Source organism: Hoplias malabaricus, chromosome 1 (genome assembly GCF_029633855.1).
Source record: "Hoplias malabaricus isolate fHopMal1 chromosome 1, fHopMal1.hap1, whole genome shotgun sequence".
Classification (NCBI taxonomy): Eukaryota; Metazoa; Chordata; class Actinopteri; order Characiformes; family Erythrinidae; genus Hoplias; species Hoplias malabaricus.
In genome coordinates this window covers 64,372,356-64,400,305 of record NC_089800.1, presented here as the reverse complement: position 1 = coordinate 64,400,305, position 27,950 = coordinate 64,372,356, and the positions used below count along the sequence as shown (strand labels likewise).

Here is a 27,950-nt window from a genome sequence, read left to right as displayed (position 1 = left end):
CCCACCGGAGCGTGCACGGAGCGGAGTGTGTAGCGCGCGCACACACACCTGCCTTTAACAGGAACATCAGCTCAGTATCGCCGGATCCTTTCGTTCCTTTATTGGACGATAATGTGAGTAACGTTTTTTTAAAGGATAAACCCTCGTGTTACCCTTCTCCACTTCATCCCTTTATTTCTCTACCGCTACACCTCTTTCTGGTGCCTCAGATTTAACCGTACATTTGACGGCGAGGTTTATATTGTGTCTATAAAAGGCCCGAGTGCCTGTTTACAAAGAAATGGTTGTTGAGAATGTGCTCTTCCACGGAGGCGGCTAGTAGAAAAAAGTAGTGCGCAGAACTGATTACAAATAAGTGCTGTATGTTATAACCAAGCGATTTTTATATATTGCCTACGTGCTCTTGAAAATAAAACCAGGGATCTTGATGTATTTCTGTTCATTAGTATGTATATCGATTAAGTACACTCGTTTGAATGAAGCCAGTTCAATCCCCTGCAGCCTGAATGTCAGTGTTCGTTTGATTTTTCCCACTCTGTTTCTTTACTGTAGAGAAGCACAGGGGCAGTACAGAGATATTGGGCAGGGATAGTCTTCCAGCTGCTGTGTGGACGTTTTTGTGCAATGTGTGTGTGTGTGGATGTGGGGTGAATATTTATGTGGGATGTGTGTGGGTTGTTTTTTGTGTGTTATGTGGGGTGTGTATATGAGATGTGGGTTAGTGGAACAGAGCCTCTGTTTACTCTCAGTTCAGTGGGTGGCAGTAGGTGTTGGTGGATGCTGGCTCTGTGGATACAGATGCTGTGTGGGTGAATACTGTGTATGGATGGATTCAGTGGTAGGGTGGATTCTGTTTGGATTGAAGGATGCTCTGTGGGTTGATGCTGTGTATGAATGAATGGATGCTGTGTGGTTGGATGAATGCTGTGAGGATGGAGAAATGGTTTGAGGGATGCCGTGTGGATGATGCACGGAGGTGTATGGATGGATCGATGGATGCTGATCTGAAGGTGGTCCAGGCATCTAAGCATAGCCTAACTATCTAAGAAACCATTTACAAAAATATCAGAGAGCCCATGCATTTTTTCCACTCAATTTAGAAATGCCTTTGTATCTATCCAAGCTATTTTAAAGGACACTAGCACACCGATGTGTGTATTGAATGATACAATGTATCATTCCATTTTTATTGACTGTCTAGGTCAGAAAACATTGGATAAAACAAGCTATTCTGATATTGTGATTCTTGTCTCAATCCCTCCTGTCACAGTGCTGGTCATAAGTCTTTATCTGAGACCACAAAGACAAGGTTAAACTGACCAAAACGAACACAGCACATGTGGAGAAATTAGTGTACCAATTAAATAAAGTGAAAATGGGAAGAGAGATCAAATCTGTGTAAACAGGGTATATACAGCACTGTGTTTTGTTTGTTTGTTTGTTTGTTTGTTTTGTTGTTTGTTTGTTTTTGTTTCTTGTGGTGTTTTGACCACAGCACATTAAAGACATTTAATTAAGTATCAGGGAAATATGTTATATAGTGGAGTAGGGGTTTAAAATATCCCTTTAACACACTCAACTTCACAGTCTAATTTACTAATCTAATATCTAACTTCACAATGGTTAATGAAGACCTCATATCATTTCATGCCTCGATATCTGTGTTCACAAAGGGTAAAATTTAAAATAACAGAAATTTTTCATTAGTATTATTGTCTACAAACATGTACGCAATTTGTGCTTCTGGTTTCCTGATGACTTTCTTAGAGCATGTTCAGGTCATCTCTGGAACTCAGAACACTGGATTAACTTGTGTGTTCTGGGATAGAGATTAGAGAGGGAGATTAAATCCAAGAGTTTTTGCGTTGCAGTGAAAATAAAGTGTATTTACATTTCCTCTTCTTTCATTTCTATGTGCTCTTTCTGGTGGGTTTAATCTTGTTTATCGTGACTGGATATCATATTGGCATTTATCCTTATCTTATACACTAAAGTATGTCAAGAATTTTTTTCACTGAATGTTGCACAATTCAGAAAATAATGATTATAATTATGTTCCTAGGATGTTTGTAATGATACAGTTTTCCGGGGGAACTCTGGTGTCTAGTGTCTCTTGACTTCCTTGGATCGATCTGGCTACAGAGGGCAGAGTGTAACTTAAAGGAGATTGAACCGGAAGTTCTGGTCATCATTACCAGTTTCTAACAGTCAGAGCTAATCATTTTCATTTTACACACACAGCAGGTGTGCTCTGGCCTTTAACATGTAGAAAAACACTGTTCTGCACTAAAACACCACTAATAGAGAGGGGTATTTGAAATTGTATGCAGTATTTTTTTCAATTTATTTTAGACACCTCTTATAATGAATGAATTAATCTATTTTAGGGTTCATCCATTAACATCCTTAACTTCATGGGCAGCTGCATATGAGTTTATGACCATAAAGTTGAGGTGTATAAAGTCCTAGATCATTCCAGATTCCAATCCAGAGAAATGGATCATCATACATTACATTAGGGACGAGCTGGAGTGGTCTTTGTGATTCAGAACTTATCATCCCACCTAATTACCTGAACTCACTAATGTTTCTGTTGGTGAATGCCATCAAATTTTCACAACTACATTTGCCATAGAACTAGTATTTTATTTATCAGTAACAACCTAGTGCATTGCATTGAATGACATATTGTTTTTGTTGTAAAATTTATCAGCCTATCTTTAGACAATTTCACATTTGTTTCATTTCTTTTAAGTGTTTTCATCCATCATTACTAGTGCATGGGTGGCACAGCAAGTAGTGTCACCGTCACACAGCTCCAAGTCAAAATTCAAAAAGTGTCCATAGGTGTGAATCAGTGAGTGAATGTGTGAGTGTGTGTTGCCCTGTGAAGGACTGGCGCCCCCTCCAGGATGTGTTCCCACCTTGTCTGCAGTGATTCTGGGTAGGCTCCGGACTCACCACAACCCTGAACTGGATAAGCGGTTACAGACAATGAATGAATGAATGAGTGAATGAGGATTACTAGTACATTCATTAAAAAAACAAAAACTTAATGTTTGTCTGCTTCTCACTAGCCCTGATTAAATATCCAGGAACAGTATGAGAGTATATATAATAACATTATAACAGGTTTATTGTCTGGATGCTCTGCATGGCACACATAACAGCATAGGGAACATGCTGTGGGTGTGACGACCTTGTTTCCAGATGAGGGAATGTGACCAGGAGGATTAAGGCGGAATGCACTTAAAAGGAGATTAATTTCATGATTACTTTCCGTCTCATATAATTTACAGCAGAGCTTGTTGGTAAATATTTAAAGCATCAGCAAAATTAAGTGGAACATGCTTTTTTTTTCTATTGTTGGAAGCACAAAGATCCACAGTGGAGAGTGTTATTTTTATATGTGGAACAACAGAACTGCGTTCCCTGAAGCTCAATCTAGCAACTTTGGGATCCAGAACTAATCTAACATCAGTATGTGACCTCATTAATAAGGTTACATTCCAGCATCGGTACATGACCTATTTGTCATATGGCACAATGCTCAATGCCAAGTGATGGCTAGAGGGTTGTAAATCGCCCCAACCATGCGCTGAAGTGTGTATAGGTAGAAGTGTGTTCTCTGGAAAATGGAGCTCAGGCTTATTCAAGTCTACTGCAGAGTGCAGACAGTTACATGTTGAAGCTCTCAGACAAAGCACAATTAAGACAAATAAATCATGAGCTCATTTTCCACCATCTTGGGACATGCACAACTTCACTAAATGTGTTTGGACACATGTTCTTCAGTGCAAACATGTTTCACTGCTGTTACTGCAAAATTTAAAACCTCATAGGTTCCTCTCTGGCTAAAATAGAGTGTGCTGATCATCCGAGGATGACTCTGTGGCAATAATTTTTTTCTGGACTGGAGAGGCTTTTGTGCTTACTGACTGACAGACTGATTGATTAACACCTAATGTTGAAATCACATGCGCGAGTAAGAACTGTTAATTCAGCCATATTTTACAGAGAAATCTTAAGGTGGGTCCACTATTACTTATTACAGCTATATTTCACATTCCAGTTCATGAACTAAATTTCGAACCGTTCTTCGGTGACCAGAGGTCCTCTTTTCCCTGGATAATACTCTTTTTGGGAACTAAAAAAATGAATTTTCAAGCGTTCAAGAGTTCAGAGAGTTGAAAGCTGAATTGGGAAACTCCCTTCACACTTCAGTGCTGTAGGTCCACCATCCACCGCGGTGCAGCTCAATGTTTTACTGGAGCCTCGAACTGAAATGTGTTGAACGTTGCTGAGGTAATATTTATTATAGTCTCTTCTTTATGTTTGGAGAATTGACTAACGTTAGTCCGGCTAAATGAGGCTTGCCTAGTTTCTCTTTGCTCTTGTTTGAATGAGTTTATCCAGTGTCTTATTCTATTGCCATTATTTTTTCAAAGATTAAATGAAGTTCATTTAGGTTTTTATAAGAAATTATGTTTAAGTAATTATTACATAAACATAAAAATGTCTAGACAAACGTTGAATATTCTTTTTGCATTTGCACAGCAGTCTCAGAATGAGAAATATTAGGCATATTAGAGATTTAGGCAGGAACTTGGATAGTGATAGATTTGCACATAATGAATGAAGGCAAAGAGTTCTATCTAAGCCATGTTTAAGCCCTTGAGAGATCTTCTTTTTTCTTTTTGGCATATAAATATCAAAATCTAACCCTTATAAACAGAGAAATCTCCAATAAAAATTGGCAATTAGTGGCAATAACATTTTAAACAATGTTTTTTAAACAAGTACAATCAGAGAAATGGACTAGATTATTTATTAATTCATTCATTATCTGTAACTGCTTATCTAGTTCAGGGGTTAGTCCTTCACAGGGCAACACACACACACACACACACACACATTCACTCACACCTACGGACACTTTTGAGTCACCAATCCACCTACCAAAGTGTGTTTTTGGACTGTGGGAGGAAACCGGAGCACCCGGAGGAAACCCACACGGACACAGGGAGAACACACCAAACTCCCCACAGACAGTCACCCGGAGCGGGACTTGGACCGACAACCTCCAGGTCCATGGAGCTGTGTGACTGCGACACTACCCGATTCATTGTAGTTTACAGTTCACTCTTTTAAATATTTCAGTGTCATGTTTCTTTTTTCTTTTCTGAAGTTCAGAAAATGTTGAAGGTTAGGCTAGCTTTAAACAAGACAACTAAAATGGCAGAATTGATCAGAAATCAAAGAAAACTGTTGAAACATGCTGTAGATTTATTGTTTTATTTTTGTGACTCTGTGGGTGAAATGCTCTCTTCCCTCATGGCATTTCCTTTCTTCTCCTTTCTGTCTCTCTCCTGTGCCAGGTTTATAATTATTTTATGAAAGTTTGAACATTAACAGAACCTTACCTATTCTCTTGGCTGCAAGAAAAGCCCAGAGACAAGGAAACCTTTTGGAGTTTTTGTTTTTTATTATTTTTCAATTATTCTAATATTAAAGCTATTTATTGTAAGGAAATGCATTAATATAGTTTGTTGCATTTTCCTCCACAGATATAATGGAATTAGTTATTCTAGACAGGTACTTTTTATGTAATTTGATCTAATCAGCCTAAGGCCACCATGCAGTCCAAAAAAAGTGTGTCCAGAAAATTTGTTTGTAGTGTTAGTGCTTAAGGAAAAACACATAAATACAAGTGTCTCTGAGCTGAAATGTTGAAGGTCCTATGAAGTTAGCGCAGTGGGTTTCGAGAGATATGAATAAATTAAGAGATGGAGCTTGCTGATGACACATTTTGGATTAAAGTTTAATGGTTTGCACAGGTTTTGCTCAGTGAGTTATGCACAGTCACGTAGTGTACTTTAAAGAGATACACCCTAAAATTCTTATCATGCCATGACTGGCTAAAAAGGTAAGGTAAATTATTACGTATATACTAAGGCATATTAATGGTCATTTACATTTGTGAAACAGCAATTACATACCGGTGCCTCCATTCCACCTTAAATTATGCAGTTCTTACATTCTAGTGCCTGGAATCCAACTTGGATGATGTAAAGGTTACATTCTGGATAATGTGGTGCACCTTAGATGATGTAATGTTACATTCCAGTGCATTAAATGGTGCTATATGTAGAATTATATTGGTCTATTTCTGAAATTTGTGACATTTTACCACAACATAAAGAGCAGTTCTCATTTTCTGAAGATACCAAAAAATATACCAAAATAAATGGAGATATGATATAGCACTCTAGACTTTAAGTCAGAATGCCCTTTTCAACAGTGTTAACATTGATTTCTGTGGCCCAGTTCTGCAACATCTGTTTTTCTTTGTCTTAAATGAAAGAAGAGAAAGCAACGATAGAAGCAGTTTCTGTACAAAAGCATCAGGATCATTATGATGCTGCAGGGAACTGTTCAGATGCCATACAGATGAAAACAGGCATTAGTCATCAGAGAGACGTGGAGATGATGATAAAGACCAGACTTTTATTTATTTATTTAGTTATTTATTTTCAGAATGAAAACGCATTTTATAAAGAGGTTTCTTTACTTCTGGACATTTTCACATTTCACAACAACATGACAACTAGGCATGTAGTCAAAGAAACTAAATTTGGCCTTTCCTTCTGGGTGGGTAGGGTGGCCCCCTCTTCTGCTTCCAGCTCACTGTGCTCACATTGCAGCTGATGTGACAGATCTCAGCAGTTATCATTCTCCTCTGGACTAATAAACTAATAATTATAAAGAATTTCTGTGAAACCCATGTTTTCTCCGCTTATTTTTTTCCTGCTTGTGACTGTAGGTTTGTTGAAAGAATATATATTTTTAGATTAATATATAAAGACTAGATGTGGGTTGATTACAGTGCATTGCTGTGTTATTTTGGATTACATTTTATTAATGTAGAATAAAATACACATTTGTGAACGGTTCATTTTGACCTGATTAAGGTCTGATATGGGTTACATTCTTTACCAAAATAATTGCTTGTCTGATCTGAGACCTTATGACTATGTGTCCTCTACTGAAGTGTCTGGATACAATTGCTCAGTTATGATTGATAGCTACTGTGATTTGATGTTTATTTGCTTGACTGGGTCAAGGCCCTAAAATGACCCACATTTATGTTAGTAAAGCAGACTTTGTTGTGTCTAGGTTTCTTCTGAAATGAAGGATAATTAATTCGCTGCAGAAACAGCATCTTCTTGTCAAAGAGTGCTTTTTGCTAAATATTGGGACATTGGTGTTAGGTATTTGATGGTGTCCAACCACATAAACCTCAGCGAGGTCAGGTAAAGATCACTAACACCACTCTAAATCTTCCCAGATATATCTCCACAACTACAGAGAAAGTGGTTTCATTAAGGGTTGGGCAATATAATGGTAATACCGTATACCATGGTATTTACATATGTGGACAGTATCTTAAAATGAGGGTGGTATTTCAAAAACGATTGCCGATGTTACACTGAAAACGGGTGGGGGGAGAAACAGAAGCCGAATAGCACATCGCAGCTGTGAGTTTAGCGCTGATTTTGGGTTAAAAGTGAGAGCAAGGAATATAAAAACAGAAAAATAAATACTCAAAAAACACTTCACTCAACTTTGTGCCCACAGATATGAGGCTTTATCCTCTAAATGTGTGTTTTGAGCCACGGTTCACTGAAAATCATCTGCTGGTGTGCTAAACCACAAGTGCCTGTTAGCTAGGTAGCTATGCTTTTTTGTTCCTCTAGCACCAGTCGTTGAATTTTGCTCTCTCAGATAAAGGTTTTTATCGTCAACACGTGTGTGGGTGTGCACTGTCCGGCTGTGCTGAGCTGAACTGCACAGATATGAGACTCATGCAGCCTGACAGTGCAAACACCCCTTCAAACCCCACGGTAATACCGTATACATTGTTAATATTTTAAGATGTTATGAAAAATGTGGGGCGGCACGGTGGCGCGGCAGGTTATTGTCGCAGTCACACAGCTTCAGGGGCCTGGAGGTTGTGGGTTCAATTCCCGCTCTGGGTGACTGTCTGTGAGGAGTGTGGTGTGTTCTCCCCGTGTCCGCGTGGGTGTGCTCCGGTTTCCTCCCACAGTCCAAAAACACACGTTGTTAGGTGGATTGGTGACTCAAAAGTGTCCGTAGGTGTGAGTGAATGTGTGTGTGTCTGTGTTGCCCTGTGAAGGACTGGCACCCCATCCAGGGTGTATTCCCCCTTGCGCCCAATGATTTCAGGTAGGCTCTGGACCCACTGTGACCCTGAATTGGATAAGTACTTACAGATTATGAATGAATGATCTATTCCGTCCTAAAAAATAAAAAGAAAACAACACGTGAATGCACGATGAATAAACAATACTTAACATTATAGCTGCTGGTATTGTTGTTTCCAATGTCTGCAGTTTCCAATACAGACAGTGTTTTTGTGATGTCACCGACCAAATTTGAGGGGAAGCTGTCCGGAAACCTATCTGGAAAAAGCTAGTAGAGCTGAGGAAAGTACAATTGGTACCATGCATTGGAAAAGTATCTGTGTCATTTTTATGGTACTGCACTTACTGTGGTTATAATTTAAATCATATTTCACTTTTATGACATCTATCTAAATGACAGTATTCATATCCACTACCACATATTAAGGTCATTTTTTCAATCACCTCACTTTATTCAATGGCTCAGAAGTGCAAACCTAACTGCAGAATAGTAAGCATTTAGTGGAAGCACTTAACCTTGGCCTTGTGTGGGCTGCAAGGCACCTAGCAACATGCCAAATGTGTTTGGACATCTGCTTATTCAACATTTTATCTAGAAAGAAGGGGTATTAATCAAGGCATTGCTACAGTAACAGTTACTAACCATTTGTGGAAGTAAAAATATTGGAGCATTGCAGTGAGAATTTGATAGTAGTCACACAAGCACACAAAGTCCAGAGAACACAGTTACGCCACTCCACTCATCCATGGCCCAATTCTAAGGATGCTTTAGGGCTGCCAAAACGAATATAAAAATCTATATAAACTATTAAAATTTAAAAAAAAAATTGCCAACACACGTTGGTAGGTGGATTGGCGACTCAAAAGTGTCTGTAGGTGTGTGAGTGTGTGTCTTGCCCTGTGAAGGACTAGCGCCCCCTCCAGGGTGTGTTCCTGCCTTGCACCCAATGATTCCAGGTAGGCTCTGGACTCACCGCGACCCTGAACTGGATAAGCGCTTACAGATAATGAATGAATTAATGAAAAATTGTTGCCTATGAATTTCATTATTATTTTGTTGATCTATTATTCATTCTGTAGTGACATAGATAAATATTCAATCTGTTTTCAAATGAGGGTGGTATAAACAGACAGAGAGGATGTGGCTAGTATTAACACTACTGTGCGCCATCAGTGAACAAGTTGGGTATCCTTATGTCCATATATATTTATGTAAATAGTGTAAACAGTGCCCTATTTGTCTGCGCACCTAACACTAGATGAAATCTGAGAAATAACACTAGACATTAAACATGGGAATGCTTAGCAAAATCTACAGAAAAGGACACAATCTGTGAGTTTTTGGGCTTGTTTCAATCAACAAAGACAATCAAATATGAGCAGAGAGACCCTTGTGCTCCTCTCTCTTTTATATCCTCAAAATAATTTTGCAATTATTTGCTTGTCTTCTGTCATTATAAAGTGCTTTGCATATTCACACTGCGCGGGTCTCACTTGTCGCCCAGATGAATATGTGGAGTTGATTCCAAAAGGGCTAATTCTTTTGCTTAGGTTGAATACATCTAGGTCCTGCTTTTGTATCCCCTACACCTCAGCACCATTGGAGTGTCTCTTCTCTATATAGCTTACAACTTAGAGAGTCATCCCTAGCCATCCTTGGCTCTGTAATGAACATTCCTGTAGAAAGAGGCAGTGGGTGGGTTCCTGGGTTTCACCAACTCAATCACAGTTCTAAATTATTTATAACTACAAGATTGGCATTGAGTGTGGTGACCCTTGGCTTATGTGCAGCTGCTTCAAAGCATAGCTTTATTTATTGAGATTATTCATTTAAAGTAGCTGAATTCACTCATTTATATTGGTTGTTCACAAACCTTTTGTAATGTACTATGCATTTGGCTATGCTTGTGATCACACACATTCTTGATATGTTTGAAATAATCTGCATGCCATAATCCTCAGAGATGAAATCCACCTTAACATGAATGAATCTGGGGATTTTATTGTATGTGATATATAACAATAATAATGTCATTTCCTTTGCTATTTTTTTTCTTTTTTGGTATTTCCTGTGTCTTTTCTCTAATATCTCTTTTCTCTTTATGTTTTCCAGGTTATAATCACCTATGGTTGTTATATATGAAGTAACCAGAACAATGACCCAAAGAATATTATCCTGAACTGAGAAGAGGTAGTGTGTGGACAGATATTATGAAGCCAGCTGACTTTTCAGACTAGCGTTGAAATAGAATTAGTGCGCTGTTATGGACTAAAAGGTTTACTCCAGAAAAGACAGCTCTGGTTTGGACCACCTCTGTGAGTATTCTTGGCTATGAGGACATTATATATATATATATATATATTGTGTATGAATGATTTGTGTATAATAAATTTGAGGAGCTAAAAGGTATTTATCCTGGCATTAAATCAAGCCTGTTCAGAATGAATTCCAAGGTTGTGCCAAGTCTCCACTTCTGTTTTTTAATATTTATGGAAAGGATAGCAAGATGTAGCTAAGTACTAAGGACGGTGTCTGTCAAGGGGTTGGAAAATTGCTTGTCTGCTATTTGCAGACAACATTGTCCTTCTGCTGATTTCATATGGAGGACATATTTAACCTTTTTGAAGCTGAATGTAAAGTGAACCCTGCACCTCCATGTCTCAAGCTTATGTCCCACACAAAGATGACATACCCTCTCCAGGTATGGGGTGAGAACCTACACCAAATGGAAGGGTTTAAGTTTGTTGGGGTCTTGTTCCCAAAGGATGGGAAGAGGGATTGTGACATAGACCATATGGTGCAGTAGTTGGACTATACTGGAGAGGGTGGTAGAGAGGAGCTGAGCCATAAAGCAAAGCTCTCCAATTATCTGACAATCTATGTCCCCACCTTCACCTGTGGTCATGAGCACTGGAACAAGGTGGTGGATGCCAGTGGCTGAAATGAATTGAGGGTGAATTCAGGGTGAGGAACACTGTGGTCCAGGAGCAGCTCATGAGTACAGCTGAAGCTCCTTAAAGTTGAGAAGAGCCAGCAGGTTATTTTGGTATCTGATCACTATACGTTTCTGTCACCTCTTGTGGGAGATATACAAGCCATTATATCTCCAGGCTGGACTGGGAACACCTTGGGTTTCCATGGCAAGTGCTGAAAATTAACATAATGTTCTAATTATACACTATATATATGATGAAACACACAATAAATATAATTGTACTAATAAAATTTCCAACAATATATAAACAATATGAATACATAATAAATTAGGGTATAGCATATAAACAGTATAAATATGATATTAAACAATATGAAAATATTATTCCAATAAAAGTACTGATTGCTAGATTTAGTGACTACATTTACTAGCTTAAAAAAAAGGCCAGTAAATAGTAAGTAGTGCTTTACTTTCTTAGTTTTCAAAGGTAAATCAGTGAAATCTCAGTATTGTATCAGTGATATAAGACAAACTAAAGCGTTTGTGTGTGTTACTGTGAATTTGTAAGTTCTTGCATCAGCCTTTATTTTTTTTCACATCTATGACTGAGTTATAACAGGATTAATAAAGCTCTGTTCTCACTTCTGTTCATCTGAATGCTATAGAGAGTCAGGATAAGCACCCAAGTGCTGGTGGGAAAAGATTTTTTAAAAAGATCAGTGTGTGGGTTTGTTTTTTGAATATTTTGTACCCTATTTTGATATCTGGTTTATGCACAGATGGCAGAAGCATCAGTGTTTTTCTTTGTAAATCACATTTGAATCAGGGAGACCTGGTCATGCACTAATGCCAATCTCATGGTAGCTGCATTCATACCACATAGCAATATGTAAGACACACACACACACTCACACACACACAGGGAACATACTTACGTTTAGCAATGTATGATTTTTGGATTATTGTTTGAAATATACTTTTTATTATTTTAAATGTATTTAATTTGAGGACACATGCTCGGTTGTATAATTTATATAGAATAGCATCTCTGGAGAGCTGCACATGAGTCTGAGTTCATGATGCCAAATGTTAAGAGTATGTGGGCTATGTATCAGTGAAACTGCATTCTATGGAGGAATGACACTCCATCCAATACATTTGAGATGATCTGTGATACTCTACAGATCATCCAACATCAGTACTTTCTATCAGTAATGTTTATGTGACAGACATGCCATCGGATCCTTACAACAATGTTTCTATATCTAGTGTAAAGATGTCCCTGAAGAGTAGATGTTACTACTTTCTACGAAAGTAGAAACCCTCTGAATGGCATTTTTCATTAAGCAGGTTTCCACAAAATTTTGGTCATTCTCTCTTTCTGCTTGCTTTTTTTAGCATGAGAAAAAAGGAACCTGAGAATATCTAAATGGGTGTAGCTGTCAAATGAGAAGGTATTTTTAGCAAGAACCACTTCAGTGGAAGAAATGTTGTAATGATAATGCAGTGTTCATACAAATTTATTCAGATAAACACAGGTTGTGCATCCTTTCTTACTTCTTCCAAGTGGTGAGTTCTGTCCTAGTTTTTCAGGTTTCTAGTTACTGCGTATAACATTTATAGCTGCTAATTATAATTATAACATGTGAAACATTTAGCAGGTCTCTAGGTCTGATACATGTCTCTGGAGAGAGTCTATGAATAGTTAAATGAAATTAAAGGATAATTTTAGACGATTATTAGTTAAAAAAAGAGGTTATTTTAATTCCTTTTCTGGGTTTCCGTTTCCTTATGTAGCCTATGCAGCGATTTTATCTTAGAGACTATGGATTATGGTTCAGTCAAAACTACATTTTTGTTGCTTGTGCTGCCTGAGTGCTGCTGATGTCTGTCCACTCACTTTCGCTCTGTTAGACACACCTACCTCACCTACCACCTTGCAGATGTAAAATCAGTGACAGTAGATTATCTGATGCTGCACAGTTTGTTTTAGTCCTCCTCTAGTCCTTCATGAATGGTCTCAGGACACTGTTGACTGGAATTTTTTTGTTGGTGGGATATTCCCAACAGTGACACTGAGAGATTTAAAAACTCCAGCAGGCCTGCTGTGTCTGATCCAGTGAAACACACACTAACAAACCAACACCACCATGTCTTACCTGCTCTGTTGTGGTCCTGAGATATATAGTGGGGACTGCAGGTATTTATAGATAATTATTTTACATATATTCTTCTCCTCTGTTTACATTGCAGTCATGATGGTCCTATTTCTGGTGGGGACCAACTTCATATCAAACATCTCATCACATGTGAACCGGACAGCAGGTATGTTTCCTAGTATTTTCACCTTTGTTGACTGTCAAGTCAAAAGTAATTTGTACCACCAAACAATTAGTAAGCAATATTTATGAAAATGATTTCATTTGTCCATGAAGTGCAACTCACATTTGGAAAAGAAAAAATATGAACCAGGTTAACAAAGTGCACCAGTTTATTCTCCATAAAGTTGGTTGCTCATACAGGGGCAGTGATCTATAAATTGGGGTTTAGTACAGAATCTCTGATGATTCCAGTAGGTATCGGTATAATGCCTGTTCTATATGATTATAGTTAATTTTGTGAATACAAGCAGAATCACTGGAAAAAAATGACTGATTGCTGCTTGAATATATGGAGAGTTGCATTGTAAATTTTGTTAATTATGTCTTTTCATTTTATTTTTCTCTTCTGTTTTCTCCACAGAGCCTCCTGCTCCTCAGGGTTCTCACATCCTTCCCTCTGCTCTTGTCATCTCTCTCCTCATCATCATATTCATCCTTCTCACCATTTACCTCCTCAGGTAGGACACATAGGAAGGTTACAAAATTATTAAATCGTTAAATCATTAAACAATTTAAAAGACTAGCTGCAGGCCTGACCAACAGCATCATGAAGTTAAGTCTGGATTAAAGGCTTGAACTTGTGTAAGAAAAGATATAAGATTTAATGACTGACTAAATCTGTTTGTCTATTATAAAACTGCCCATAGATGTTTTATAGAAAGTCTTATATATGGGTTCAAAAAACATAAAAAAGCCACTATAAGGGGCATCAGAGACAACGCAAAAGACAGAGACAGGGCAGGTACATCTGAGTATTATCTGAATAGCAATGAAAAGAAATACCATATTTTTAAAAATGGACCTTAAGAAGATCATATATAGTGACAATAAAATTTGCCCTAAAATGGAACCTTGAGGGACCCCACACAAGAAGGTACTGAGGAGGATTTAAAAAAATCACCAAGGCTGACAGAAAATCTTCTGTCAGAAAGCTAAGATCTGTACCACCCCAGAAAAGTACCTTTTATACAAACACATTGTTCCAAATGAGAGAGAAGCATGCTGTGATCTGCGGTGTCATCTGTGAGATCTAAAAGCATAAGACTGGCAGAGTCCCCTGAGTCAGTAGCGCTTTACAACCAAACTAGAACACCTTAAGTATACCATTTCAATAAAAAAAAATGGTGGATGTTAAAATGCAGCTTTCACTGAAATGTTTGAAAGACATTTGAGAGTATTAAGGGATCTACATTAGGTTTTTTGATCAGTGGTTGCTCTACTGCATGCTTAAATGTAGCTGGTACAGTTGCTAATGGCTTTGATGTTTAGTCCAAAAGTCTTACAAAGATCTTGAAGAAAAAAGTGGTGGATAACATCACTAGGACAAGCTTTATTATGGCCAAACATTTTACTTGAAAGAGAGAGTGACCGGCTCAAAAGGGTTAAAACAGAGTATTAAAAAGAACAAATGGCTAAAGACCATTTTTTAAACAAAAGCAGAAAAAAAATATTTTTTTTTCAGTTTATACATTTTTCTAATGTCTGCCCCAGCTGGCTTTTAGAATTTCAGTTAGAATTTTTTTTTTCCCTACGTGCATTCAGCTCTCCTGCATTCTTGTCTATCTGCATAAGTAGTGACATTCAGCCAATGTTCAGATTCTGGTTAGGAATACATCATTTTAACTGGCGTCCAGAATATTTTGGCAGAAGGTATAAAACAACAAAGTTAACTCCTCATTATTAAATCAAAGATGTGACTGTAAGTTAGTCTCCACTGTTTTCAAAGCAGCAGAAAACTGCACAGACTGATATAAGGAAGAGAAATTTCAAATAGAACAGGAATCTGGAAAGGAAAACTGTCATAAATCTCAGCGTTAAAAAACGGGCCATATGAAATAGCAAAAAAGAAGATCTTGTGTAGGACTAGTCAGAGAATTTGAGATTTAAAAACAACCGCTTAATGTGACAACAGACATATTAAAATCACAACAAACATACTAAAATCTCCAACAATTAAAACATTGTCTTACTTTCATGAATCTCTTTACATTAATTTGCACTTAAAATTAAATATAAGCTTTTTGCCTCCTCTTGCAAAGTTACCATTCTGGGGATATGTTTTGTTTTGGACAGGAAAAAATGTAAAAGTTACAAATTTGGGCATATGTTTTAGAAGAGGTGGGCATGTATTTGTATGTGTGTGTGTGCTGGGGGTGTGTTTGGCCCTGCCCAGCTACTCCAACAGCTGTTTATGCAATAAAACTTGGACACAGTTGTTCTCAAGGAGTCATTACTTTCAGCTGCTCTGTGGAATCAGAGCAAAAGTTCATCTCTCATGAGAAAGTATAGCTTTAAATGGTGTGTTCCCATATTTTCTTTTATTGTTAGAGACTGGTTTTTACTGCTTTTTGGTTGGTTAATTTCTCCCTGTTCTCTTAAGGTTCAGGCACCAAAGGAAGGATCTTGTTACCTCAGTTGACAAAAAGTTGCCCAATGGATACTTGGAAGATCAAGGTAGGTTCAATATCCCCAGTCCTCAGCTTATTACTAGATGATTTAACTTGATTTTTGTGATTTTGTTTAGTGTCTTGTACTTATGTCAGATCATGGTCACTTTCAACTATTAATGTTTCACCAGATAAAATTAAGTAAAAATAACTAGGACTGACTTGAAATGTCTATAATATTTTAATGTTAACCATATAATGGGAAACATGAGATATATTGACATATGGGTTTAAAGCCACCATGCCCAATGCAAAGCACAAGCCTAGTGTAAACAATGGTATAACCCCCTTAGCCCTGGGCTGTGGAGAGGTCTGGTGTAATTGAGTTTCTTCCAAAACATTTGGGATATTTAGAAGTGTTGCTCGAACTAAAGATTTGTTGGCTGGCTGCCATGAAATCCTCACACAAATGTTCCCAAAGTCTTTCTCAGAAGAGTAGAGACACAACAGGGCAAAAGGGAACATACTCTTGATTAATTATATATGTTTTATATTTGTGTGATGGCAATTTATTTTTTTTCTGTTCTTCAGAGCAGACTGTGGTTCTTCTCCCTCGTTCCCCCTCTCCATCCAAGCGTTTCTTCCCAATTCCACTTGACTCTCTAGAAGAAGAATTTCGTCTACGTATGGCAGATGATGGCAAGCTGTTCAGAGAGGAATTTAATGTATGAGAATCTATTCAGTGGGACTGAATAATATGAATTTGTGAATACCCATTTGATATTTTTGTATTTATTACCTTATTTAGTATTCCTTTAAAATCTCCTGAATTCTACATTTTCTGATTTCTGTCCACTGCAATTGTCAGATTTTTCTTGAAACAGAACAGTGTATCATTAAACACCTAGAAGTCTTCAATTGCTTGATAATGGTTAGGCTATAAATATGATGTCAGACCCAAGTAATAAAGTCTTAAACACAGTCAGCCTTTGGGCCAGCCCTAGAGCTTTTACTAACTAACTTCAAATGGGCTTTTGCGTTTTGTTGTTTAGTCTTTGCCGTGTGGTTTTGGTCGGGGAACATTTGAAGAAGCTAGTAGAGAGGAGAACAAAGATAAGAACAGATACCCAAACATTCTGCCCTGTGAGTAATTAACACACACATGCAGACATAAATTATATAAACATCTTTCTAATTACTGAGTTCATACTTTTCAACCACATTAATTGCTAAAAGGTCAATAAAATTCAGAAAGAACATACTTATTCATGTACAATTACAGTTTTTTGTTGTTTTTTTAAGCCACTTTGAGTCCATACACTGCATCTCCGCCACAACCTCCTCCTGCACTGAACTCTGGAACAGTGAAAGTGTGTTGTGTTGAGTGATGTAGCTCTATCTGATACCTTTAGGGTGAATCAGGGTGGTGTGTTTGTGATCCAGAAGTAATCTTCTAGCATCAGAACCTGACTACAAAATGTTTGATGATGAGCTGTGCAGCAACAGATGAGCTGCAGTCAGTTACTGTAAACTTACGAACTGTAGAAGAACTGTAAGCTCACTATCAGCTTGATTTCGTGCTAAACAACCTTTAAATATTTATTTATTCTGTTATTTTTTTTCACAGATGATCACTCCAGAGTGGTGCTGTCTCATTTAGATGACCATATGTGCTCAGACTACATTAACGCCTCATACATAGATGTGAGTATATCCTTCAATTGAATGTGGAAGCAGTAATATTACAGACTTACATATATGACACTTTGCAGAGACATAAAAAAAAAACAACTGAAGGCTAATGTTTTTGTATGTGTTTTTATTAGATACACACTTCTTCTTGTATTTTTTAAGTGTACTATTTTAGTTTTCTTATTTATTTTTATGAAATGCCTTGAAATGACAAGGCATACATGTATTATTATATTATATTATATTATATTATATTATATTATATTTAGATAGTAGTAGAAGAGTAAATAGTTGTCATTTTATGTATTATGTCTAGGGGTACAGAGAAAAGAATAAATTCATTGCAGCTCAAGGTAAGCATGATTTAATATAATATAACTGCATATCTGTCACACAGGGATTCACAGAATTCTGAGCTGTGTATTTGCTCAGTAACACCACCTGCTGTTTGGTTTAAACTGGTTTTCAGACTCAAGAGCACCTTAGAATTCAGTGGGTCTAATATTTTAACTTGAGGTACAAAAAAAATGGAAATTTTAAATGACAAAGATTTAAGGTGGATATATTTGGAGAAAAAAAGCTTATACGCCAGAGTGTAACTGCTGATGTGTGTTTTTTTTTTTGTTGTTTTTTGGAGAAAGAGGGCTTTGAAAGGTTTTCTTCTTATTATTAAATGTAATTTGCTGCCTCCCTCTGCTGTCAAGGATTTTAATTTTAAAACTTTTTTACAAACATTTTACATATTTTTTGGCAGTTTATTGTTTTTATTCCCATTGTTTGTTTCCATAAATATCCTGAAATTTGGTTTAGGATTCACTCAAGAATTTTGGTTTCGCTGTGTCAAAACTCACTACATTTTATTTCATAATTTAGAACATAAAGGCATTCACATGTGTGCGATGTGCGTGTGTTTGTCTCTGTGTTTGTGTGTGTGTGTGTGTCTGTCTGTCTGTGCTTGTGTCGCTGTCTGTCTGCACGTGCGTGCAGGTCCAAAGCCAGAGACAGTGGCTGATTTCTGGAGAATGGTCTGGGAGCAGAAAACTGCCACTATAGTGATGCTGACGAACACACGAGAGAGGAAAGAGGTGAGTAAAATTTTTACAGACTGTCTATTGTAAAGATTAGTGTATATTTAAAAGTACTTGATTAAAAGTTAATTGAACAGTTCTGAGAATCTGAGCTAGAGTGCGAGGGGAGCACAAGGCACACAAGGCAAGGTCGCTGCTTTTTGTGATCTGTGAAAGCGCAACCCACCCCACACCCAATGGTTAATTTCTGGCTATGCCACTGGTGGGGCTCAAAAAAGGAGCTCCCTGCTGCGGCTGTACCATATTATATTGTTCGCAGTAATATCATCATATATTTTTTTTATGATTAAAAATAAAGTCAATATCATGATATTCTGACTTGTTTGCATAATGACTCAGCACAGTAATTATTCTGGGTTTGTTTTGTTATTTATTGTGAAGGTTTACGGTTACGTTTTGTATAATTGTTTCCTTTTGCTATTTATACGCACACACTACATTTTCTGCACTTGGGTTGTGTGGTAGATTTCTATGCTACATTATTGTATACAAAAATCTTGGTAAGTTACTGTTGTTTACAATATAAGGAAATGTTTACTGATGTCCTTTGTCAAATCTTTATATTTGAAACTGTTACATTTGTAGTTTTAATAAATAAAAACATTTAATGCTATTAATATATATTAATTATATTTCATATTAGTATAACATTTATTTTGTTGCATTAGTGCATTCTTGAAATTAATAAAAGTATTTTTCAGTCTTTTCATCATATCACCAAGAATATCGTTGTCGCCAAAAACCCCTGAAAAATCATGATATTATTTTAAGACCATATCACCCACACCTAGTCCCTGAAAAAAACTGGAATCCATTGGTGTATGTGAAGCTGGAAATGACTCTTTTCCTCTCTGTGTGTGTGTGTGTGTGTGTGTGTGTGCGTGTGCGCGTGCGTGTGCGTGCGTGTGTGTGTGTGTGTGTAGGACAAGTGTTGTCAGTACTGGCCAGATCAAGGATGCTGGCAGTATGGCTGTGTAAGAGTCGCTGTGGAGGATGTCACTGTGCTGGTGGATTACACCATCAGAAAATTCTGTGTACAATATGTGAGTGGAAACCCCCATAACTCCCCCATATTTTATGAGTATTAAGCAGCTTCACTGTTATTTCTAAATAAAACAGCTGTGTAGCTGTAAGAGAAGGAAATGGAAGCCCGCATTTATTTATTTATTTTTTTAAACATATAATGCGTAGTGTGCATTAATTGAAGTGTATATTAACTTCACATACAATTACATATATCTTCACTATATCTATACATATAGAAATTAATATGGATTCTAATTAGTTTTTTATATTATATCCCATAGATTAAGAAAGCTCTTGTTTTTTCGAGGGTGCCAGAATTAAATTTGCTATGAACATACAAATAACAGGAAAGAGTAGGCTTCTCTTACAGTGGATTTACCTCTCACATATATACATGCACATATTTGCACTCTGTTTTTATTTATGCAGAGCATTTTCTCTTTTCTGCATATTGTGTTTGTACATACTACAATTATAATATTGTCTATGATGTGTAGCATGCTGCAGATGGCTGCAGAGCTCCACGCTTGGTCACTCAGCTCCATTTCACCAGCTGGCCAGATTTTGGTGTGCCTCTCTCTCCAATTGGGATGCTGAAGTTCCTCAAAAAAGTCAGGAGTGTGAACCCAACACATGCTGGACCCCTCATAGTACACTGCAGGTAATAATAACTAATGACCATATCCTACCAAAGAAACAGATGAATTATAAACCCGGCCATGCATTTTCTGTGTGCTTGAATTAGACAGCAAGCAACTTTAATTAATGTAGCCACAGCACCCATGAAGGCACAAGCTTTATTATTCCTCAAAACAAAGTCATGCCCTACCAATAGACCAGAAAAGGAAGAGAAAAACAAAAAGAGGGCAACCACAGGAAACCACTGATGGGTTCAAAAAACAGCAGGGCAAAAGGGAAAGCAAAACCAGAAAAAAAAAAAACATTCTCTAACAAAAAGAAAAATGTGGGAAAACCTGGGCAAGAACAACTGGGATGAGAAGACACCAAGAGGGAGAATATCCTGTTAAGAGTAATATCTAAGTACTGTAGTGTAAGATGATTTATTTCTGCTTTTTTGTCTTTTAAACACTTCTAAAGAGAACTCAAGGTACTCAAAGAGAAAAGACAGGACTTCAAGGGCAGAGTATGTGTGTGGTCTGTGTCAATAGGGTGGAGGCATAGGTGAACATGGTTGCTCCCAGGAGAGAAGAGTCCCGTGCCTCTTCTTGGTGGCCAGATACAGTCTAGCAGATTTAAAAAGAAGGATTCAAAAGGGCAGACCACCCCAATGCCATCTGCTAGTTGCATTCAAGACATTTTAAATTATTGATTTCACCTCTTGCTTTAAAACTTACTTAAAGCAGGGGACAGTCAAGCAGGTCAGCTGCAATCATACAAGCATAGAACCTACAAATATGTTCTAAGAGCAGAACATTCTGGTAAGTCATATACAATAACCTTGAAAAGTAAACAATGGGCCTGTGCTGGTACCACTCTGAAGTATATGATAGAGACAACATCAAATAACAAAGTTTGTAGTATGTTTTGGGAAAACAGTCTTTAAAAATATATCCATCCATCCATCCATCCATCCATCCATCCATCCGGGTCACGGGGGAAGCAGTCGGAGCAAAGAAACCCAGACCTCCCCCTCCCCAGACACCGCTTCCAGCTCCTCCGGGCGTATACCGAGGCATTCCCAGGCCAGTCGAGACATGTAGTCTCTCCAGTGTGTTCTTGGTCTGCCCCGGGGTCTCCTCCCCATTGGACATGCCCGGAACACCTCACCAGAAAGGCATCTAGGAGGCATTCGGGCCAGATGCCCGAACCACCTCAGCGGGCTCCTCTAGACGTGGAGGAGCAGCGGCTGCACTCCAAGTCTCTCCTGGATGTCCAAGCTCCTAACCCTGTCTCTAAGTCCAGACACCCTGCAGAGAAAACTCATTTCAGGCGCTTGTACCCGCAATCTCATTCTTTCAGTCACTACCCAGAGCTCGTGACCATAGGTGAGGTTTGGGACATAGATTGAACAGTAAATCGAGAGCTTTGCTTTTCTGCTCAGCTCTCTTCACCACAATGGACCAGTACAGAGTTTGCTCTACTGCTGACACTGCACCGATCCGCCTGTCAATCTCCCGCTCCATCTTTCCCTCACTCAAGACCCCAAGGTATTTAAACTCCTCCATTTGAGGCAGGATCTCACTTCCAACCTGAAGAGAGCACTCCACCCTTTTCCGACTGAGTACCATGGACTCGGACTTGGAGGTGCTGATCCTCATCCCTACCGCTTCACACTCAGCTGCAAACTGGTCCAGCAAGTGCTGGAGGTCCCATCTCGATGAAGCCAACAAGACCACATCATCCGCAAAAGGCAGACATGGAATCCTGAGACCACCGAACCAGACACCTTCCGCCACTTGGCTACGCAGAGAAATTCTGGATTCTGGATCTTTAAAATATATATATTTATTTAATATGTCATGTGTTTTACTATCATTTAGAACATTGACCTAATGTCAAATCAGAATGACATTAGTGTGGTAAAACGTGTAATGTGCATCACATATTTTCCATCCATCCATCCATTATCTGTAACCGCTTATCCAATTTAGGGTCGCGGGGGGTCCAGAGCCTACCTGGAATCATCGGGCGCAAGGCGGGAATACACCCTGGAGGGGACGCCAGTCCTTCACAGGGCAACACAGACACACACACATTCACTCACACACTCACACCTACGGACACTTTCGAGTCGCCAATCCACCTGCAACGTGTGTTTTTTTGGACTGTGGGAGGAAACCGGAGCATCACATATTGTTTATTGTTAAATTGCATTTTGAACACAAACTGTCAGACTTTCCTCCTTGTAATATTAGAGAGTACAGTCATATTATAGTGAATATGCCATTTACACCATTTAAGCATATGTTCTAAAGCTGTAATTCTACTCAGAGTGAATTAGTATTCAGATCCCTTTTTTTCCACATGAATAGTTTATATGCTGCTAAAGAGTAAAGACACCCAAAGTGGCATTGAATAATTTAATGTTCCAAATCTCTCTCTGGGTGAATGTAGCTGTAGTTTTTTTTTTCCCCCTTTTTCCATTTTTTGTGTCCTCTCAGCTGTTTACAGAGCAATGTCTGGGCAATAAACACTTGTGGTAACAATTGTCCTTTTACAGCTGAGAAACACTCCAGACAGGGGCAGGTGGAGGGGTTATGGGTTGATGTTTCCAAAGCCCAACACAGCTGTTTAAGCAGTCAGTGGTCAGTGAAGAGGCCAGATTTTTAAGATACTGTAGAATTATACTGGGGATTCTGTCAAACTGAAGGATTTATTTTGAGAATGCTGAAATATAAAAATACTGAACTACTGGCATATAATGAAAAACACATTTCTTCATTTTAAACCAGTTAGTTCATAAACCAGTGGCTGGTTGCGGAAAACCTTGTGAGGTCAGATAAATTTCTAGTAATAGTAAATGCAGCCAGGCAACTACATGCCTATAACACAAATACAACATTTTTATTAAACGAGTTACATGTGGAATAATAATGATAATAGAAAACAGAAGAAAATCTGATGTGTGTTTGTGTGTGTGTGTGTGTATATATCTTTCTATTTCTCAGTGCTGGTGTTGGAAGGACTGGAACATTCATTGTTACTGATGCTTTGATGGATATGATGCACATCGAGGGGAGAGTGGACGTTTTTGGCTTTGTTTCCAGAATCCGGAGCCAGCGCTGTCAGCTCGTACAGACAGATGTAAGATTTCTATTCAGAGAATTCTTGTCTTTTTCAAAAGGGACCATTCTCTTAAAAAACCCTTTTCTCATCCTCCCTTTCTAGATGCAGTACTCATTTATCTATCAAGCTTTACTGGAGCATTATCTGTATGGTGACACTGAGCTGGACATCTCCTCTTTGGAGGGTCATCTCCATAGACTCCACAGCACTCACATACACATGGACCGAGTAGGACTGGAGGAGGAGTTCAGGGTAATACACCTCTACTTTTAAATCACACATCTTTTCATGTATCTGTGAAATTTCCTGCTGTTTCCCATAACTATTTATGTGCACTTTATGTACTATTGTAAAAATTACACAATTTTAATAATAATATAACCTACACCATATGTTCCAAATTGTAAGGCTCCCTTAGTGTATTTAGTGTATTTATTCTAGAATGATCTGGGGTAGGATAGGGTAGAGCAGGGGTCTGCAACCTTTACCACTCAAAGAGCCATTTTGACCCGTTTCACACAGTAAAGAAAACACTGGGAGCCACAAAACCCCTTTTGAAATTTTACATGAAATAACACTGCATATAACAGGGTTTTTTTTTTTTGCCTTTGTGCTATGAATAAACAAACTATACTGTATTACATTTATGAAATTAATGAACGACTGCAGAAAAATCAAATAACATTTCTGCATGCAACAAAATATTTTTAACTCCGAAAAAAGACGTTGTGTTGACGGTTAAGTAAAATACTCAATGTCTATTTGAGTCCTTGTAGTAATGAAAAAAAAAACGCCAAACTTAAATTATCCACTGGCAGCAAACAAAAATGCTGTCCTCTCTCTGCGTGCCATCATTATTTTACTGGCACCGTGAATATTTTAAATGTTAAAATATTTTAGATGTTACAAGATCGCTATAATCTTCATAGAATTGCATTTTGAAAATGAACGAACTAAAAATTACATTTAATTAAATACTCAGTAATTATTTTCAAAAGCTGAGCCACATCAGATGACAAAATGTTTGTGCACATCATTGTCTTTTTAAGTTTCATGTGTGAAAAATGCATTCTTGTGTTTGTTGCTTTGTATTTATTTGCATAATTTGTTATAAGAACATATGCCTCCTTGCACTGCAGTTTGAAAGAGAAGCTTTTATTATAGAGTAACAAGAGTATTTTTAATAAAGGAGTTGTTGATTATGAAGAAAATGTGTCTTTTGTGATGTACCAGGCTTTAATACAATATTACATATTATATATATATATATTTCTTTTTTTCAGAAACTGACAAATGTTCGAATAATGAAGGAGAACATGAGAACTGGAAATCTGCCAGCAAACATGAGGAAGAACAGAGTTTTGCAGATCATTCCATGTAAACAAAGCCTTACTCAAGTTTAAGTAATCCATGTATGGGGGGTCCCGTTAAAACAGTCTTTAAAGTAGATTGAGATTAAAACCAGGTGTATATCATTTTAGAAGTGATGAAACATTTTATGATGTATTATCTGATTTAATACTTTCCTGCTTTTCCAGATGATTTCAACAGGGTAATATTATCTGTGAAAAGAGGACAAGAATTTACAGATTACATAAATGCATCCTTCATAGATGTAAGTATCTCTGATAAATCTATTTATTACCTGTGCTATCTTTAGAGAACAGCTTCTTAGAGAAAAGTGAACAATCTTTAAAACCTTGTTAAATTTAATAGAGGTTGATGGAAGAATGTTGTTTTTAAACTTCTAATGAAATGTGTGTGTCTTTGTGTGTATAGGGTTACAGGCAGAAGGACTACTTCATTGCAACCCAGGGTCCGTTATCTCACACTGTGCAAGATTTCTGGAGGATGGTGTGGGAGTGGAAGTGTCACTCCATTGTAATGTTAACTGAGCTAAAGGAGCGGGAACAGGTAAATAACATCTATATCTTTGTTTCTGTGGAGCAGTGGGTCCGAATTTAAGTTCAAATGAAGTTAAGTTAGATGCTCTGTATCATTTTTGGATACATTGTACATTTAAAATGCACTATTTCTCACTCCAGGAGAAGTGTGTGCCTTACTGGCCTGCAGAGGGCAATGTTTCTTTTGGAGATTACACCATCGAGCTAAAGAGAGACACACTCTGCGAGACTTTTAGTCTTCGGGATTTACTTCTCACGTATCTGCCAGTAAGTTATACACCTGAAACTGGATACTACAGCCTGCAGTAAATTATGGGTGGTGCTCTAGAGCTCTGTGTGAAATCCGAGCCTAAAAGTAGACTTGTTTACTTTTGCTTTTTAAGAAATTGTTTTTGCTGCCTTTGCAAAACTCTTTTTCATTGCATCTTACTTATATTCAACCACATTTTTAATATCCAAAGATGAATAATACACTGTATTTTCAAACATATGTACACTCATTATAAACTGTGACATCAGTTGTACTCACACTTGACTAAATCAGGCATGGGCAAGACTGTTGCTGACAATGATCACCCAAATCATCCTGATTGTGGCGCCTTAAATATTTCTGACAGGGTAAAAACTCTGTAATTGTACAATTACAAAGAATACCTCTATGGTAAGTGGAGCTGATAAAATGGAAAATCAGCATAGAATACATTTTTATTGTATTTTGTTCAGGAGAAGCAAAGCCGCCTGGTCCGGCATTTTCACTTTCATGGCTGGCCGGAAATCGGAATTCCATCAGATGGAAAAGGGATGATTGATCTCATCGCTGCAGTGCAGAGGCAACAGCAACAATCTGGCAACCACCCCATAGTGGTGCACTGCAGGTACACCTACTCTCTCACACACAATAGGCATAAGACCTGGGACAACCCTGACCACAAGAAATATTTTGTTGATCTCATGAATGAAAATTATGATAGATAGATACTTTATTGACCCCAGAGGGAATTTTAAGGCATCCAGTAGCTGTTCCACATCGAGGCATAGTTACAATCGAGATAAGAGTGAAATATAAAATAATTACAACAAAATAGAAATATATAAACTAAGCATAGAATATAATGTATAAATAACAATATAAAATAAAATAGAAAAATCTCAGAGTGATGGAGGTAGTGCAATTAACCAATGTAAAAAGAGTAAACCCATTTTAGAAATGAGGTTGTGACATCACAACTTAGCTTGTTTGTTTTACCTGTGTCACCTCCTGGTGGGCCTGTTTTTGTTTTTTGTCTTTTTTTCTGATTATGTCCAACATCACCTGAAAGCAGCATCATACAACCAAACAAACAAATCCATCAGTTTTAAAACTAGACTCTTTCTGCTTTGATTCCTCAGTGCTGGTGCCGGTCGGACTGGAACATTCATCTCCCTTAGCAACATCCTGGAACGGGTCAAAGCTGAGGGGCTGCTGGATGTGTTTCAAACCGTCAAGAGTTTACGCAACCAGAGACCACACATGGTCCAAACTGTGGTGAGAATAGAAATATATAAGCATGCTTAAAACTACCAGGTTAGTTATGATTGCGCCACCATTAGAGCTGAAAGTGTAATCATTGTTATATTGCGGTTGCATCTTGCTTTTGTCCCAAGAGCTGCAATACACACAACAGACCAGAGAGAAACAACTAAACACCCATGTGCTGTAACGGGTGGATTTCATTTTAAAGAAAATTAAATTATCTAGTACCTGGAATCCCATATCTGTCAAATAGGACTTAGCAACAACTTGGACAGCTATATGTTTTTTTTTTATAGTTACTGCAGATATAAATAATCTAGTCTTAAATTCTATTTGTAATTTTTATTCTATTTTATGTCTTACCAAACTATAACCTAATTTGTAAAGAAATGTTGTTTTTATTCTCTATTTCAGGAACAGTATGACTTCTGCTACAAAGTGGTACAGGATTTTGTGGACATCTTCTCAGACTATGCTAATTTCAAATGATGAAAATAGATGTCAGAATCTTCTCGTTACTAACCTCCACTCAAGTTTAATATATTTTAAATCTGAGGATACCTTTGCTATGGCTTAATGACACTCTATGCACTTGACACTCCTCTTGAGAAAAAAAAAGACATAAATGCATTGAGCAGTAAATGTTTTTGTAAATATCCTCAATTTCCCACTTGTGTAAACACACAAAAAATATGAAGCTTTTGCATTTAGATCCTTGTGTTTTTCAACTTGTTTATTAAATATTTTAAGTATTTATATATTTTGCAGACAGAGCAGGATGTAAACTTTTTTAATTGTTTATTTGTACATTGTCCACCAGTTTATTTTAAATGTTATTTTAAATTTGTAAGCATCATCCATGTTTTGCCATGGTAATCTATAAACATTTAAATAGGTATTTACTTACAGTAAACAAACCACTGTATTATGAACTTCAAATGTGAAATTAGAAAAATAACATGGATCAAAGTCTGATTTGATAATTCTATGTTCCGCATTTGTCCAGTTCATACTCAATAGGGTGAAAGTTATGGGGAATGAAAAACGCAAA

The 27,950-nt window shown here is 37.5% G+C and overlaps 1 protein-coding gene across 3 annotated transcripts; it reads left to right on the top strand.

Moving 5' to 3' along the window:
- The first annotated feature begins 10 nt into the window (after positions 1-10).
- ptpreb (protein tyrosine phosphatase receptor type Eb) lies at positions 11-27,950 on the top strand. 3 transcript variants are annotated; one of them, XM_066681496.1, is made up of 21 exons: positions 11-113; positions 10,339-10,541; positions 13,415-13,486; positions 13,904-14,000; positions 15,923-15,996; positions 16,521-16,654; positions 16,982-17,072; positions 17,557-17,633; positions 17,938-17,974; positions 18,609-18,706; positions 19,633-19,752; positions 20,233-20,396; positions 23,365-23,500; positions 23,585-23,734; positions 24,766-24,859; positions 25,021-25,097; positions 25,262-25,396; positions 25,531-25,653; positions 26,110-26,261; positions 26,776-26,911; positions 27,314-27,950. In XM_066681496.1, exons 3-21 carry the CDS (start codon positions 13,417-13,419, stop codon positions 27,386-27,388), a joined length of 2,040 nt encoding a protein of 679 aa, XP_066537593.1. In that variant the 5' UTR covers positions 11-113; positions 10,339-10,541; positions 13,415-13,416; the 3' UTR covers positions 27,389-27,950. The 3 variants fall into 3 exon arrangements, with proteins under 3 accessions (XP_066537593.1, XP_066537575.1, XP_066537583.1); XM_066681478.1 differs by having other exon boundaries at positions 25,528-25,653; XM_066681486.1 differs by lacking the exons at positions 11-113; positions 10,339-10,541 and adding an exon at positions 12,702-12,730 and having other exon boundaries at positions 25,528-25,653.